Genomic DNA, 17,767 nt, shown 5'->3' with positions numbered 1-17,767 from the left:
TAGATGGTAAAACTTAGGCCAACGTCAATGTAGTGTCAGCGTGCTGGTATTCTCCTGAACTCAAGGTTGACTGTTTTTAAAAGCATTTTCCCCTGTAAAATGTAGAGTGTCAGTTGTAAACCCTGGAGATTTCTCCTGAGGAGCATCGATCTTGGTCTGTTATTTATCCAACGTATTTCCTGCTGAGATAGTTCTTGTGCAGTTTGAAACACTTTGGCATCAGGAGATTGGGCCATGCTGACCACTTTTATGTCATGGGGGTTGTTTTCTTTACAGAACAATCTTGGTGGGTTTATAATAGCCTGCTAGATTTAACATTGAGTGTATCCTCTAGGCCTTGAACAACTAGTTTTAATTTAGGCATTTGCTTTTAGCAACTTTAAAGATTTAGATGTGACTAATAAAACTCCCTGTAAGGATGTTTACAGAATGGAGATGCCATGACTTCCTACCATCAGAACGTAGGCAGAAGCAATCAATTGTAGTAATCACAATACAGTTAAAAGTCACTTATACGGAATGATGGTCTCAGCAAAGAGGCTTATATATAATCTGAAATGTTATTGTTGCTTTTGAGACAGTCTCACTGTGTAGTCCTTGCTAGCCTGGAATATGTTGACCAGGCTGGTCTTGAACTCACAGGCATCCTCCTAACTCAGCTTCCTGAGTGCTGAGACTAAAGTCATGTCCCATCCTGCCTGACTGAAATTTTTCAGAGTACATTTGACATCAAAGAACAGTCTAAAAGATTTTCCATGAGTGCTTTTAGCTTTTATATTGATACTGGCAACAAATCATAAGGAGTTGAACACAATTTTTGTAAGTTTTAAAGCATAGGTATTGCAGACTGTGGGCTACTAGGTTTCTGACATGAAATGACCTACGTTCCCCTTTTATTGCAGGGCAATTTGTATGAATTTTTGAAGCTCACTGGATGGAGAGGATCCAAAGTGCTGTATTTTGGTGACCACATATACAGTGACCTGGCGGTGAGGAGCCACCTCCCCCAGCGGGGACTGCCATGCTCTTCCGCCTAGTGGGGGTCTCGTCCAGTGACATCATCTTTATGCTTCCCTTGAAACTAGGAGGGGATCACAGTTTTCAGTGTCTCACTTTTACAAAACAGGAAAGATCAGAGTTGTCAAAAGATAGATTTTATTTTTCCGCAATAACGGCAATTAGAAATGAATGCAAAGGCTTAATAAGAAAACCTCTATTTCAAGCACCGTAAGCACTAAACGCCAGGAGCCTTTCTTTCCCTTTATCAATAAGAAACCTCTATTTCAAGCACCGTAAGCACTAAACGCCAGGAGCCTTTCTTTCCCTTTATCAATAAGAAACCCTCTATTTCAAGCACCATAAGCACTAAACGCCAGGAGCCTTTCTTTCTCTTTATCAATAAGAAACCCTCTATTTCAAGCACCATAAGCACTAAACACCAGGAGCCTTTCTTTCCCTTTATCAACATGCCAAAAAGCTTCAAGATGGCACACGAATGTGCAAAGCCAGCTGGGCTCCTTTCGAGTGAGTCACTAGAGGAGTAGAAGCTGGCATTGCCAGGGGCTGGAGGAGGCATCAGATAGCCCTTGGGATGGTCATTTAAAACAAAACTGGTACCTTGGCCTGCCGTGAACTCAAGGGGTTATGATATGTGGAATAAGAATTCATTCAAGTGTGCTTGCATTATCTGACCACTTCAGACTTGAGGTTCTGTGGTTACCTATAACCCAGAGGGCCTGGTGCATAGTGGATGTCCTCCAGAGGTCTGGGAATTGCTGCAGTATTGAATAAAGGACACTCCCCTCAAGTGCCCAGTGCTGGGGATTGCGCAAGTGCTCTACCACCGGTTTCCATTCCTAGGCCTTGTGTTTATGGGGCTGCATCTCATGGTGTAGCTCAAGCTGTCCTAAATTCTTGGCCTAGTGCTGAACGGTGGGGTGCTAAGATTCGGTACCTCAGCTTGGATGAGGACCATTTAGAGCATCTGGGTTGGGCCTTCCCTGTGTCTGACCTCACAGACCATGGTTAGAGGTTCCGTACCACCAGCACCCCAAGTTGCCCCCAATCTCCGAAGCGGCTGTGATTCTTAGCCATTATTTCCAGAACAGAAACTTTCTGTGGGTGAAGTGGTCACAGCCTGGGGCCAAATTGGTTTTAATTAAGTGTAATTCATCCCATTCAACTTGGTTAATAACTAACCATTGCAGTTAAAGCGTGACTGAGCGAGTACCTACCTGGCTTGTCTGGGAGACGTAACAGGCGCACTGTTGGTTCTGAGGGGACTGATGTTGGCACCCTGTGGCTTTGTGACCAGGATCTGACACTGAAGCATGGCTGGCGCACAGGAGCGATCATCCCCGAGCTACGGTCGGAGCTCAGAATCATGAACACGGAGCAGTACGTTCAGACCATGACCTGGCTGCAGACCTTGACCGGGCTCTTGGAGCAGATGCAGGTTGGGGTGTTGCTTTTGTCTTTGTCCCCCCCCCCCCCAAGTCCAATGATAGTCCCTGATGAAAATGATGTTCTGGTCGGGTGGTGGTGGCGCACACCTTTAATCCCAGCACTCGGGAGGCAGAGACAGGTGGATCTCTGTGAGCTCAAGCCTAGCCTGGTTTACAAAGCTACCCTATTTCGAAAAACCAAGAAAAAAACTGTGTGTTGAGAATGATGTCCTGTATTTTCTGCGTAATTATGAAGTATAAGGTTTAAGTTGTCCTCAGCAAACTATAGAGTTACTAGTGGTTATCTTGTCCTTTCCCCTGGATGGGACCTTTACAAATGTCCCTGAGAGCCATTGGAGAGCCTTTGCAGGGTCTTAATGTAGGTGCTATTTTTGTTCCTTTGTTGGTGGAGATCTGCCCGCTAGCCCCCACTCAGTTGTCCTGGGCCAACCTCTATGCCTTTAGATGACTACAGGACTTCCCTGCACGGGCCTCAGTTCCCCCATCTGTAAAATGAAGGGTCTTTTGGGATGAACACGCCAGTGTAGCCACCAAAGAGTCACAAAGCAGGTTGGGGCCCTGGGTCAGCCTCCAGTGGCACTGTGATTAGCTACTTTCCTGAGTTCAGTGGCAAGTCATGCAGCCAGTTTGGGGCAGTTAGGACAGGATGCCTTTGTTACACTCATTTCCTAGCCCAAGCTGTTGCCCCTCTGTTGTGCCTGTGACACTTTTCAGGGCTCTCCCACCCCATCCCATGGGCCGCCCGTATTCTCCGTTTGTGTGGCTCATCTGGCCATGCTGTGGGAGTGAATAAAGATGCTTCTAGTTAGGTGACACAGTCAGCCGCTCTTGGCTGGCACTCCTGCAGCCTCTGGTCATGGCCGGCTGCCCACAGATTATGCTGCCAAGCTTCGAGGAGAGGCAGGGCAGGCCATGCCCTCCCTCCCAGGGTGCACATTCCAGTACATGGGGCCCCGCACGTCCTCCAGGCCTGGGCTCTTGGCTCTTGTGGTGGGGGTTTGTTTTGCTTTCTTCTCTGAGGTGGCTTTCTAAAATGTTGGATGTCAAGTCCGGCCTAATGCTGCTGAGGCTGTGCCTGTGTCCCACGGCGCTAGTTCTTATGTGCCTGTTGGTGTGCCAAAGGCTTGCACGGTGCACACACAGCATTCAGTCCCGGCTGTCCCGTGTGTGGAGTGTTGTGCCCACCAGGAGAGGGAGGGACCCCAAGGCTTCAAGGGGCTTAATGACACTTGAATGCAAATACGAGAAGGTTGTTTATTTCCAAGGAAAACCAGCTAGCTGGGGCTTCACTCTGTCGGGAGAGATGAAGTCCTGAACCACAAATGACAGGTATTTCTAAAGGGCAAAGGGGGAAGTAAAAAAAGGGGGGTAAGGAGGTCACGAGACCTATAATCTCATGTCTCAAAGTTCCGTGCAAAGTTACAAGGTTATCACAAGACAATAGGTATTGAGCAAAGCAGCTATAACTGTTGTGTATTTGAGGTGGGGGCTGATTAACGCGTCCTGTGGTCTGGGGGATTTGTGACCGGCAGATCAAGAGGCCATCTAGTTCTGGTTTCCTCAGAGACAGTGGGCTGGGAGCCAGTGTTTACACAGTTGGTGACGTGCCGAAGTTCCCTTTTCTTTTTTTGGGAACTGCTTGGTCCGAGGTTTCTTGCTTGGTCAGGGTCTTTTTAATTTCTTTATTACATGGAGCTGCAACCTTTTCATTTCAGGATAAGGAAGCTGGGTTTTGAGAGGTTAGTGACATGTCTGACGTCATAAACTGATACAGTGAGGCTCAGCTTCAGGCCTTGTGATGCCTGAGTCGGGGCTCCAGCACCTCCGTGGAGTGCTTGCTGCCTTAGCGGTTGTCAGGTGGGGCTAACACTCTGCGATAGTCTTATTTGTGTGCGCTCTTCCTGTGCTTTTATTTTAGTTGTCTATGGTTAGTTAAGTGGTCAAGAAATATGAAGTGGAAAGTTTTGGAAGTAAACAGTTTGTAAGTTTTAAATAATGTTTATAATATATTGTTAAAGCTATTGATTTTGTTGTTATTGTTTTCGAGACAGGGTTCTCTGTGGCTTTGGAGACTGTTCTGGAACTTACTCTGTAGATCAGGCTGGCTTCGAACTCACAGAGATCCACTGGCCTCTACCTCCTGAGTGCTGGGATTAAAGGCGTATGCCACTACCACCCAGCTGAAGCTATTATTTTATCATTAGTTATTAATCTCTTATTTTGTGCCTAATTTACAATTTGATCTTTGTTATAGGTTTGCACACATAGGAAAGACATATGTATGTATGGCTTGATAGTGCCCACGTTTTTGGGGGTTTGAGGACAACCATCTCACTGAGGTCAAAGGAGACTGCTCCTGCCTAACTTGTATTCCTTCTGTGACTGTGCAAAGATACACAGGTAGCCTGCATGTAATGATGGTGTGACTGCATTACAGTTGGCTCTGGAAACAGGTTTTACTTATTTTTTCCTCTGACCTATGAAAAATGCTTGATAGCTAAGAGAATGGTAGCATTAAAATATTTCTGTGACATACAGAGTGAGTCACACAGGACATTGACGGGGAAGTAAGAAAACGTGTATATATCCACTGTTAGCGTAGGATGCCCAGTTCTGCAGCCACCTCAGAGCCCCAAATAGACACTCGGACTCTATAGTTATGATACTGTTAGCTAGTGACTAGGGCTTCTTATTGGCTAGCTCTGTCTTAATTATTAACCCACAACTACTAATCTATGTATATCTACATGGTATTTTCTTACCGGAGAACGAGTCTGGACCTGTTACTCCTCTGGCATCCTACATCTTGACTGAGTCTGCCTACATTTCCCAGAATCCTCCTCTTCTCCTAGTCCCATCTTTCTTGCTTCCCTATTAGCCAACAGTGCTTTATTCATCAACCAATAAGACAAACATATACAGAAGACATCCCCATCAATCCACCCTGATTAATAGGAGAGGAAGCTGAGGCCCAGAGCTAAGGTAACTTTTCCAATTATGGAGTAGTCTGCAGCATGAAGCCGGGTCAACGTGAGGTCTGACTGTTTTAATGTTAGGGCCTTGTGTTCATTTCCTCCTTTCCAAACTCTGGAGTCAACCTGAGAGCACAGCCTGCATCTGTCCCATGAGAAATCCCTGGTGCTGGCCTTACACTGGCCGTCTGTCCTGCTCTTTGGTCTTTGTCTGTTGCTGTATCCCTTCAAGTTCTGATGCTCTGTTGGGTGTGGGTATCATGTATCAAGGGGCGGGGCTAATCAGTTAAACACATGCAGATGATTGTCTTTCCTCACTGCCCTACTGGGACAACTTCACCCCAGTCTGGAAAGTTCCATGTATTTTTGTTGATCTGATGACTCATGCTTCTAGAACTTTCCTGTGGAGGTGAAGTTCAGAATATGTAGACCATTATTAGGAAAATGTGTGCTGTGAGGTTGGGTTTGATTTGGGGAAGAACTGCAGAGTGTCTTAAGTCTGATGAGTTAAGCAGAAGAATGTGTCTTCTGGTTTTTTAAAAAAAATGACTATGAAGAGAATGTCCTTGGTTGAAGGACGTTTAAGATGGTCATGACTTGACAGTGAGAGCTGGTGTCTATAGACCTTTATGGGGCCACGTGTGGATTTGTAGGGTGTGTGGGCTGTGAACTGTGTCCTAGGCACTCAGTTTTTCTCGGTGCAGGCATGGGCAGTGCGAGCAAACTGCTGTGGTTGTCCCAGGAATGACTGTTGGGATACAGCTTTCATTTCATGTCCATGTGTGAGGACATGGCTCCTTTGTTTCCCGTCAGCTCACAAGCAGACAGTACTGCCTGGATCTGGCTTCCGGTGTTGGCCACTAGGCTGGCCTGCCTGCAGTGTCCTGTTCAGGCAAAGGGGGCGGGGGCAGTGATACATTAGCCAACCCTTGTTTTGCCCACACAGAGCTGATGGTATTGAGTGACAGCTATGGGGACAAAGATGACTGGTAGCCTGTGTTTCTGGTTAATTCTCCCATGCTAACTGCTCACTCTCGAGGAGGTGAAGTGATAATAATAAGTAATTGTTTGATAATTTAATAAATAATGAAGTAATAGTAAGCAATATTGTGACTAATAATTAATAATAATAATATTTAAAAGCAGACTTCAGATACTTGAGGCTTGTTTGACAGTGTGCCTTGCAGGGGACAGAGCTGGAGAAGGGATAGCACAAAAGAGGTAGGTTTTCTGAAATAGGGGGACAAGCAGGATTATATGCTGATGACATGGGTGTCGGCGAGGAGATTGCTAATGCCTAAGTGATGGACAAAGTCTTGGGAGGGTAGCCATAGCCAGGCCCAAGAAGAGGCTGTATCAGGACACAGAGTTGCCAACTTGGCATCCCTGCTCTGTGAATACTGCCTCGCCTTTCTTTATATTTCCCTCCAGCAGCCTGTGGCCAAAGGCTGCTGGAGACCACCCATCCTCTTGGATGCCCTCTAGGCCCAGGACCAGGGCTGGTGAGATGCTTCACTGGATAAAGGTGCTGGCTACCAAGTGTGATGTCGTGAGTTCAGTTCTGGGAGTCCAGAAGAGAACCTAGTCCTGCAAGCTGTCCCTGACCTCTTACGTACACACGCTGAAACATATACGCCCTCTCCCCAAGTATATAAAGTGTTAAAAAAAAAACTTAGGAAGAAAATCAGGACCAGTTGAAAGAAAAGCAGAGGCAGGTGTCAAGGTGAGTGCACGTGCTGCCCACTCTCTCTCTGGCAACGCTGGCCTGAAGAATGACCTCTGACCTTGGATATTCCAGCTGGCTCTTTCCATCTACACCTCCTGCGCTGGGGTCCATCTGAGGGCTAGGAGGGGAGAGAGAGGATTCGCCTGGCTTCTAGCAACTGCTTTGACAAGAGATAAAGTAGAGTAGTGTTGGCGACTCTCAGCCTTGTCACCACTCCCGAGACTCCTCCCTCTTGCAAGCGTGGCCCTGCCCCATTCACTCTGGGCTGCTGCAAGGGGACCAACACTTGTCTCCTGCAGTTCGGGAGACTGGGAAGTCACCGTTGACACAATCTGGCTTTACCTGGCAGCCTCATGTGGTAGGGAGGTTAGGGAACCCTGTGGTCTCTTCTGTCAGGACACTGACCTCATTAAAAACCGTGGTGTTACACTTGTTTTGGTATGGCCTGTTCCCACGGTGGCTACTCTCTTTTCGCCTGTTGCTGCACCACATGTCCCCCGTAGCCACGACCGCCCTGACTCTGGCTTTCCTGTTGCTGTGTAGCAGTGAGAACCTTGGTGAGCTCCCACACACTGGCTTGTGGGGAGTTGTCTGCCGCTTGCTTTTTGCCGTTTGCTCACAATGGACCCACAGGAGGTTCCTCAGGTTTCCTTTTCATCTGAGCTACTGTAACATCAGGGGTATGGACGTTAAGGACATCTGAATCCTGCTGTCTTGTAAGCTAAGCATGCCGGTAGCACTGGTTCCTGGGTGTCGTGGGCTTAGGACCTGTGGAAGCCCTGCCACACACCATGCCCACCTCTCAGCCACGTGTGCCGCTCAGGGAGGAGGGGCAGCAGGTATCGTGTACTATGTATTTATCACATAAGACGTGTGTAATGGGCATGGCACACGTATCATATGCGGTGTGTTGGTTCTCTTTCCATCAAGGCTAGAACCAGACCACTAGACTTTGGTGGCTGGTGCCCTTATCTGTTGAGTCATCTCCAGCCCTAAGCCCCACCTCTAATAACAGACAGCTGAAGCTTCTCTCTGTGTGCGCCAAGAAGCTAGGGTCTCACTTGGGAAAATCATTACTTCACACAAGTGCGTGCCTATTAGACTTAAGGACCAAGATTCCTTCAGGAAAAGTGGTCCATTAAGAAATTCTTACTGCTAATGAGTTTGTTTGAAACCAAAGCCCTGGGAACTGTTGTCTTATGTCCCGGCAGATCCACAGAGACGCTGAGTCACAGCTGGTTTTGCAGGAGTGGAAAAAGGAGAGGAAGGAGATGAGGTAAGAGTGTCGTATTCACCACGTGTGAATGCCTACCTTACCTTTGGTGTGTTCTGTCCCTCTGAGGTGACATCTGGAAACATCCCATTCCAGCTCTCAGGTGGGGCTGTGACTCCTGAGTATCAGGGTCAGCTGTCTGCTGATGGTGATGCCAGGCATTTCTTCAGTCAGCCGTGCTCTCCGTCTGCCCTCTGTCCTCGCCATTGAGAGCCTTGGGGCGGGCAGTGGTTTCCTCCTCCCCCTCCCTGCCTTGACTAGAGCCCGCTGTTGGGAGCTGGCAACACATGGCTGTCAGCACTGGGCCGGGGTGGACTCTGAACACAGGACGCCTCTCCCTGCTGGTTTAGGGATGTGCACCCAGCTTTTCTTGGTCCACAAAGAGTGTGTCCTTAGGGAGCAGTTGACATAGGAGCCTTGGTGACAACCATGCTTCCCTATGATGTATTCTCTCACACTCTCTGTGGACTGTATGCGGTTGTTCCTGTGCCCTGGAATAGCCTGGGATTTGGAAACAGGTTGTTTCTGGAGCGCTGGTTCCTGAGCAAGGCAGCCTGACTTGACAGGGGATGTTGAAGGTTCTGTAGAAGCCAACCCTGGCTTGAGTCCATCCTGCCTGTTCCTCAGCTGTTGGCTGGCTCAGGAGTACTCTGACTTGATTCTTTTGCTGTAGAAATGGGAAGTAGAAGAAAGAGGAAAATGAGACAATGGGATTGACTTCAGGGCCCCTGTTTCTGAAGGCCTGGGGCCCACAGTGCACGGGTTACTCACTCAGGAACCTAAAGTGGCACTTCACCTGCCAGAGACTTCCTGTTGGCGTCACACCTCCAACATCTCCACATCCTTTCTTTTGTTTTCTCCTCTATTATTATTTCTATCTAGATTTTTTAATGTGTAGGAGTGTTTTGCTTACACATATGTCTGTGCACTCATGTATGCCCTTGCCCATGGAGATCAGAAGGGGACATCACATCCCCTGGAACTGGAGTTAAGGACTGTGTTGGGAGTCCTCAGTAAAAACAAAAAGTGTTCTTAACCACTGAGCCATCTATCCAGCCCCTCCCCCTGTCATCTTCATAGGATGCTGCAGTAAAGGTTTAAATGCCATTTATGCTGTTCATCTGAAGAAACCTAGTTGGGTGTTTGTTTTATTTTTTGAGACAGGGTTTCTCTGTGTAGCTTTGTAGACCAGGCTGGCCTCGAATTCATAGAGTTTCACCTGCCTTTGCCTCCCAAGTGCTGGTGTTAAAGGCGTGCGCCACCACCGCCTGACTCCCTAATTGGGGTTTTAACCGCCATGGCCATTTGGTCATTGCTTGTGTCATTCTCCAGTGACAACTGCTAGTTACTGAGTGGTCTGTAACTGATTTAGCACCCTTCAGATGGCATTAATCCATTTTTCTGGAATATTCTGTGTAGGGGTGTGGACAGAGGTGAGACTCACAGAGGTCTGGTTGCAGAGGCCTGCCGCCTTGGCCTGGGTGGCTGAGGCTGCTGAGGGCTAGGCTGGGAGGGAGCGTGCAGAGCATTTGGAGGCCTGTCAGGGAAGGTGGTGACTCACACAGTAACTGTAAGTCTTCCATGAGAAGACTCGAGGGTTCACAGTGTTTCAGTTCTGTACCTTGCTCAGTTCTTGGTCTGAAACATGGAGAATTATTTGTCACAATACCTTCAAACAGCTCTGCCTGCTCTGATTGGCACACAGTGTGTGTTTGAAGAGGCATGTAATTCACATGTAGTGTTTTAAGTGGGTTAGTGGGGAATGTGGCCAGCTGTTTGAGACATGGCCTGGCAGATCTGTTTTGTGGTTTCTTTGTTTTGTAAGACAGGGTCTCATTGTGTAGCCCAGGCTGGCTTACTGACCTTCAGGCTTCAGCCCCCTGGTGCTGAGGTTATAGGTGTGGGCTCCATGTCTACCTCACACAGTTTTTTTTTTTTTTTTTTGGTTTGTTATTAGGTCTGCTCTTGGCTAACTCGCTACTTTTTCTTTCCATTAGCTCTTTTGTTTTAAAGATATTTGTACTTCAGTAGTTAAAAAACAAAACATTAAAAAACCTTTCTCTATTGCTTTGTTTTTATTTCTTGACACTTCAGAGAAATGACCAAAGGTTTCTTCAACGCCCAGTTTGGGAGCTTATTCCGTACAGACCAGAACCCAACCTACTTCCTGAGGCGCCTGTCCAGGTTCGCTGACATCTACATGGCGTCTCTGAGCTGTCTCCTGAACTACGACGTCCACCACACCTTCTACCCCAGGAGGACTCCCCTGCAGCATGAACTCCCTGCATGGTCGGACAGCCCCTCTGCCTTCAAAGCTCCACTGCTGCAGGAGGCTCAGGCCAAGTAATCCTGTGTCTGCCCAAGGAAAAAGCCAGAAGCAGCTATGGCCTCACAGAGGGTCCAGTGGGCCTGAGAGTTGCTTTCCCAAAGAGTCGGATAACACCTTTTGTATTTTTCTACCTTACCAGAATACCGTCCTGTCCAGGCAGAGACAGGAGCTGGCTGCTTGGGTTCTGCCCTCCTCCACACAGTGATGCGGCCTTGTTTACTATGGAACCGGTCTCAGGCCTTCTGAGACTGGTGAGACCTCTTGCTGCTGTCTGTTCAGCTGGCTAAGAGACAACACATCTTGATTCTGTGAGACATTTCTTGGTTGTTTACAAGCAGAGCACTGGGGACTGTAAGGACCTGTGACACCTGCAGCCAGTTCCCAGGCTTCTGGTGTGAGGGTTTTGCAGACTTTTGCACACGCTGCTCCAAGAGATCAGAGCTTCCAGAATGACTTTGTTGAGGAAGAACAAGAAGCGTTTGTCCTCAGTGTGAACTTGCTTTGCCTGCCCCGTGCTGGCGAAGGGGTGATGGGCGGGTTCCCTCCTCCTCCCAGGAATGGGTGAGGAGATGGCAGCTCTAGTTAAAACTGCCTTTCAGCTGGGGGTCAGGCATTGTAGGAGACAAGAAGCAAAGCTGTGGGGCTCAGTCTGCGGCCAGCGCAAGCCTGTGTGCCAGGGTCCTTGGGACACCAGCTCGCTGGTGAAATGTCACCTTTCAGGCTGAGAGCCAAGCTCACAAGAGGGGCTTCTCTTCCTCCCTCCCCAGAGGGGGAGGGATCCTTTATTATGTCTGCTTTGCAGTGTCTTTGAACATATTTGATGCCCCAGGGGCCATGGGAATGGCTGCTGTTAGGGGACACAGCCCTGTGTAATGTGTTTCGTTGCAAATGCCACATGAGTGCTTGTGACTAGATTAGCCTGGCTCATTCTAAGCTTCCGCGCTGATGTGGCGCCGCTGCTGCCGGAGCTGCTCCTCTTTCCCTGCCTGCTCCTCTCCTCCACCCCCCTCTCCCGTTAGGGTCTTGCTGTGGAGCCCAGGCTGGCCTTGGACTCAATCCTCCTGCCTCAGTCTCCTGAGTGTTGAATTACAGGCATGCAGCTGTGGTGTGGCGTATATTACATCTAAAGAGTGGCATGAACATGGAGGAGGCTTGTGGTGAGTGTTTGCTACCTGGTATCATTGCTACAATAGATCATGTAGACTGCTCACTGGCCTTTTGTAGGCTGCCTGCCAAAACACGGAAGTTAAACAAGCTGTCTAGCATTCACTGTGTTGCCATGGTGATCTTTGATGTTTGTACTGAACATCATCCCAAAGGTGACCGTTCAGACCGCCTCCTCCTGTGTTGTATTCTAAGCACTGGGGTTCAGCGGTGGTCTGCTGTTTTTGAGGGCAGGATGGGCATTTTCCTGTTTGCTTGTTCCCCAGTGTTAGCCACCAGGGGTTTTGGCAGCTGGAATCTAATGCCGGCAGGTGATGCTCAGTACTGCTCAGGTCTCGAAAGGGTGCTACTCAGGATGCTCCTAACTTGTGCTGTGTAGAGGCAGAATGAAGAAGTTCAAAAAGAATTTTTGGTCTAATGAGATACTCTTCAGCAGTGTAGACTAGATGCCAGTTACAGGCAGTTTGTTTACTTAAGAATGAAATAGAACTGCTCTCTTGAGTGCCTACGGTAGGTGACCTAAGCCTTGGGAGAGGAAGGCATCTCCTGGGTCTGAGCAATGGGTTTTACAGTCTATTCCTGTGCAGAAGCGTCACCGTCATGAGGACACAAAGTGTCACAGTATTGGGATCAGCTGTAGCATGGCCAGGCAAACATGCAGTGGCGGCCGGCACCCTCAGACCTGTGCTCTGGCAGCGTGGCCCTGTAGGAAGAACGGGAGTTTCCACTGTGGTGTTGACAGTCTGGTGCAGACAGGACGAGTCTTAACTTGTCACAGGGAGTCTTGGCTGGGGCCTGACTCCCTGACCTGGCTTCTTGTCCTTTGTGTGCATTTTGATAATAGAATACAGATTTAAAAGGGAGGTAGATTTTTTTCCACCTTTAAAAAAATCAAATTGTGAAGCAAATAATTTTTGTTGCTTTTTCAAGACAGGGTTTCTCTGTGTAGGCCTGGCTATCCTAGAACTCGCTCTGTAGTCCAGGCTGGCCTTGAACTCAGAGACTTATCTGCCTCTGCCTCCTGAGTGCTGGGATGAAAGGTGTGTACCACCCCACCAGAAATAAAATATTTTTGCTGTCTTTAAAATTATAGTTGCTTTTAGGCATTACATACTGATTTTCTAAGAATCCTGTGAACAAAAGTTCAGTGTAAGGGCAGTCCATGCCAGTGATACCCAGCCAGGTCTGTGGTATCAGCAGCCACCCAAGCAATTTGTACTGCTGGCTTTCCCCAAAGTTGCTTTTTCAGGGGAGTGCTGGCCTTTAAGTACTTTAGGTGTTGGGCATTGGAAACTCCTGCTTTCCTCCTCGAATAGCATATCCCCTTCCCTCCCTCCCCCTCCCCCTCCCTTTTCCTCCCCCTTCTTACTGGCTCTTTTCTCTCCCGCCCTGTCCTCTCCTCTCCTTCTTTGACCTGTGCTCTCTACCATGCCTGTCTCTGACCCCTCCTCCTCTGCTGTCACCATTAATACAACTGCTACACATCTGGTCAGATCTCAAACTAAATTACTAGCTGCTTTGGATGCATCAGCCCTCTTATTTATTTCAAGGGAGAAGTGAAAAACAGTTACCTAATTTATCTTTGGGTGAACGGAATGGTTTTCCCCTCCTCTCCTGTCCCCTCCCCTCAGCAAGTGCTAAACACTGAAATTCCACTTTGTCCAAACACTCATTTGCTGCCAAAAACCTACTTGGGGGGCTCTTGACTAAAATGATCAAAAGACTGAATTTGGTCAGTGGCCAAATGTAACTGCTTAGGGAGCCCGTCTGTGTTTTCTCTTTAATGCTGCTGGACCCCCCTCCCCCATTCAACCTGTAGTTACAGCTGGCCTGGAAGTCACTTTGTAGAACAGGTTGGCCTAGAAGCCATAGAGATCTGGTTGCCTCTGCCCTCTGCATGTTGGGATAACCGGCTTGACCACCATGCCTGGCGTGGTGTCTTTTTGTTTGGTAGGGTTTTCCTTTCTCCTTTTTTTCCTGCTGTTATGTATGTATGTATGTATGTTTTTGGGAGCTAGGTTAATCTCAGCGAACCTTTCAGGCACTCACAGGAATGAAGCTCTTCTAATAAGGGAGCCATTGCGACTGCAGGCCACTGGCATTGCTGCCCCTGTGGGGACGGACACACAGTTCCATGGGGATTTGATTCACCAGCACAGGCTGTGGCTAGGTGAGGCTCTTGCCTATGGCCTGCTGGCTCCTGCTTGGATGGCGGGATTCTTTGCAGAGAACACATGGCGGGCAGCCTCCCGGCCTGGTCCAGCTATGCAAGGTCTGGGGCAGTGTGCCCTGTCCCCTTGGGAGCCAGTCTGCCACATGGTTCTCCATGTGGCCTGCGGTCAACACTGTGTCTTTATACCTGCCAAGACTGCTTCCCTGTGTGGCTCTGGGCTGCCTGCTGTTGCCCTTGTTAATACTGGGCTGGGCTCAGGACTGATGGCTAATTCTTCCCAGCTGCTGGGCGTGCAGCTGGCTGGTGTGCTCTTGGAGTTTCCTTGATGCACAGGCCTGCCTTGCTCCTGATCACAGGCCTTTCCTGGGGATGAATGATCCATGACTGTTCCATGTGAAGGTACTCTGGCCTCTCCAACACTAGTGTGTGACAGCTCCAGAGCTCCCTCTGGGGCCACCAAGACCTCCTTGTCCTTGCCTTGCATCTCAGAATCCACCCTGCCAACTGGCCCGCCCCTTCCCTTCCCAGATGTCACTCCCAGCAGAGCTCCATGTGAGACCTTCTTGCATGAAGCTTTTGTTTCCAGTCTCCTCCTTCAGCACTGCTCTTGTGTCTAATGTTAGTACAAGTGTGAGCTCCAGTGTAGTTAGTACCTGTGTAGTGGAATGATAGATTGTGCCTGTGTGGTACCAGGCACGATAAATGCAAAGTAGGTTTACTATTTATTTGGAACGTGAATTTGCTATTTATTCTACATGTTGATTATATATGTTGTGATAATGAACTTAACAGCCAAATAAAGCTTGAATTGGATCTCCTGGTCTACTGATGCACCATTAGTTATGTGTACTTAAGTCACTAAAATATGGTTTCCCCCAGGATTTGAGGCTCTTCTACTGAAATAAATCAAAGATTAAAAATAAAACAAAATCCTAGCATTGGGAGTGCAGTTCCGTGATAAGAGTGCTTACCCAACTTGCTTGAGGCCCTGAGTTTGATTCCCAGCACCCCAAAAGAAGGAATCTAATGGACCCACACAAGGGGATTGAGACAGGGTAAAGGGAACATTGTTTCCCCAGCTTTAAGACTGGAGATTGCTGGCAGAAACTTGTGTGAGTTCTGTGTTGGGCAGGCAGTGGGGGGGGGTACACCATCTTGAACAAGAAGAGGCAGTTCACCTGTTTGCTTGTGTTGTTACCCAGGAAGCTGGGACATACTGAGGAATATTAGAAAAGTTTGTGCTGGGTGGTGGTGGCACACACCTTTAATCTCAGAACTCAGGAGGCAGAGGCAGGTGGATCTCTGAATTCAAGGCCAGCCTGGTCTACAGAGAAAGTTCAGGAAAGCCAGGGCTACACAGAGAAACCCTATGTAAAAACCAAACAACCCCCCCATTTTGCTACTGGGTTTGGGTATGTGTATAAATCTTTACATGGCATATGTAACATGTAGCCTTCCAGCCAGCCGCCTGGGCCCCGCAGCTGTCTCAGCTCCCAAATAACACACGAAACACTATATTAATTATGAAGCTGTTAGCTGTTTGCCTGGTTTCTTATTTGCTAGCTCTGAGGTAATTATTAACCCATAACTGCTAATCTGAGTATTTCTACATGGTCTTCTCTTACCAGAGAAAAGGGTCCAGACCTCTTATTCCTCCCGTGTCCTACATCATGACTGACTGTGCCTCTTTCCCAGAATCCTCCTCGACTCCTAGTCCTACCTATCTTGCTTCTCTATTGACCAACAGTGCTTTATGTAATCAACCAATAAGACAACATATACACAGAAGGAGGTCCCCATCAGTCATGTATGTGTGTATGTATAGATTTAGCATCTATACTAGCACTTACTTCTCATTGTGTTAAATGGACCCTCGTCTGTGTCCCCGTGCTCCCCAGGGTGATCACTTACATTCATGCTGCGATGATGAATGTCACAAAGCCACTAGCTGATTTGTCCCACACTTGACGTTTTGGGATGGTTTCCTGGAAATGTGGCTTTGCTCCTTTATCCTCTGCAGAGAATTGGAACAGCTTCAGTTTCCTGGAGTTGAGAGAGGCCTTCAAGACATTTTATGGCTTTAAGACTTTAGACTTGGCTGGACCGACAGCCTCCAAAACAATACGGAGAAACCCTGTCTCGTAAAACCACAAAAAAAAAAAAAAAGACTTTAGACTTGACTCAGCAAACCTCAAATAGAATAGAATGAGGTGATATGGGGTATACAGGCAAAAGAGAGAGGAGCCTGTGGTCTGTTCAAGCCAGCCTTCCACTCTGTCCCCCATAGTGACTCCATTGTGCTGACACTGTTACCTTCTGATGGCTGGGAAATGATAGGTGTGGGGGGGGGGGTTGGACGGCACTTGGATGCTAGAGATGGCTGTTAAAGCATGCTGAGTATGAGCAACTGTCCACAGGGAGAAAGGACCAGAATTTTACAGTGTATTGAGATCTCCATCTCAAGTCCATAGATGTGAGTTTGCAAGCCCTGGGCTTGGGGAGACAGACAGAGCCTTAGTTCAGCCTAGTCCCAGGAGTCGTGTTGCCCAGGGCTGCTAACAGCCACTCTGAACCTCTACTGCTCATCTGTAACAGTGACTGGACTGGGGCTTTCAAAGTCTATCCCCCCTCCCACATCTCTAACTCAATGAAAAAATCTTTTGCAAAGTTGGGTATGGTAGCTTATGCATTCCGGAGGCTGCAGCAGGGGAATCTGGATTTTAAGGCCAGCCTGGACCATGCAGGGAGGAGAGGGACGGAGGCAGAAGTGGGCGGGGTGGTGGTAGCGGCAGAACAGATGCTGTGGTCAGGGTGCAAATCACGCCTCATTTTCTAATGATGTCAGGGAACATTAGTGCCCAGAGCAACACTGCATCTTTTAGGGGTGTGTTGCATGGACACCACAGCTTGGTCACATCAGATGATGGACATTTGGGGTATTCTGCTTTGGGGCTGTTATGAACAATGTCACCATCAATACATGCGACTATGGGCTGGACATGTTTTTCACCTCTCTTGGGTATGCATCTGTGAAAGGTAGTTTTGGTTCTGTGTTAACCCTGTTGGGCTGTCTGAGGAACGGTGAGACTCCTTCCCGCAGTGCCTCCACTTTACATTTCCACCAGCAAAGCAGGCGCGGTCTCCACACCCTCATGGATGCTTGTCTTCTGATAGACCATTTGGTTATCGCTCGCCTAGCAGCTGTGAAGTGGGGTCTCATCTGCTTAAAGTAAATGAGTTGATAGATTGTCTTTGTCCCACCAGGTCCTGCTGCCCTCCACCCTCAAATGAACACACAGAGATGCTATATTCATTTTAAACGATGGCTGGTGGCTTGGGCTTCTTTTTGGCTAGCTCTGTCTTAATTATTGATCCATTTCTATTAATCTATGTATTTCCACCTGGTCTACCTATGTTTCCCAGAATTCCCTTCATCTCCTAGCCCTGCCTATACTTCCTGCCTGACCAATCATCCAATCAGTGTTTTATTCATCAACCAATAAGAGAAACGTATACAGAAGGACATCTCCCATCATACATGCAAGGAAACAAAACTAAAGAATTCATGAGACAAATGCTGGGACAGTTGAATAAGTGTCATAAGTGTAGTTGTTTTCATAGCTTGAGCCCTCCAACACACAGTGACTTTTTTTTATTCTGTAACA

General features: G+C 48.1%; 1 protein-coding gene across 2 annotated transcripts in view; it reads left to right on the top strand.

Moving 5' to 3' along the window:
* Nt5dc3 (5'-nucleotidase domain containing 3) overlaps nt 1-14,915 on the top strand; it is a 55,695-nt gene extending 40,780 nt beyond the window's left edge. The window contains exons 11-14 of one of the 2 annotated variants that reach the window (XM_040755139.1): nt 903-989; nt 2,315-2,455; nt 8,375-8,439; nt 10,531-14,915. In XM_040755139.1, coding sequence (XP_040611073.1) covers nt 903-989; nt 2,315-2,455; nt 8,375-8,439; nt 10,531-10,783 — 546 coding nt within the window. In that variant the 3' untranslated portion in view covers nt 10,784-14,915. The remainder of the gene's footprint in view (nt 1-902; nt 990-2,314; nt 2,456-8,374; nt 8,440-10,530) is intronic. The other variant, XM_040755140.1, reaches the window with a different exon arrangement.
* The last annotated feature ends 2,852 nt before the right edge of the window (nt 14,916-17,767 follow it).

Source organism: Mesocricetus auratus, unplaced genomic scaffold (genome assembly GCF_017639785.1).
Source record: "Mesocricetus auratus isolate SY011 unplaced genomic scaffold, BCM_Maur_2.0 Super-Scaffold_100011, whole genome shotgun sequence".
NCBI lineage: Eukaryota > Metazoa > Chordata > Mammalia > Rodentia > Cricetidae > Mesocricetus > Mesocricetus auratus.
This window is presented reverse-complemented; position numbering and strand designations above follow the sequence as displayed.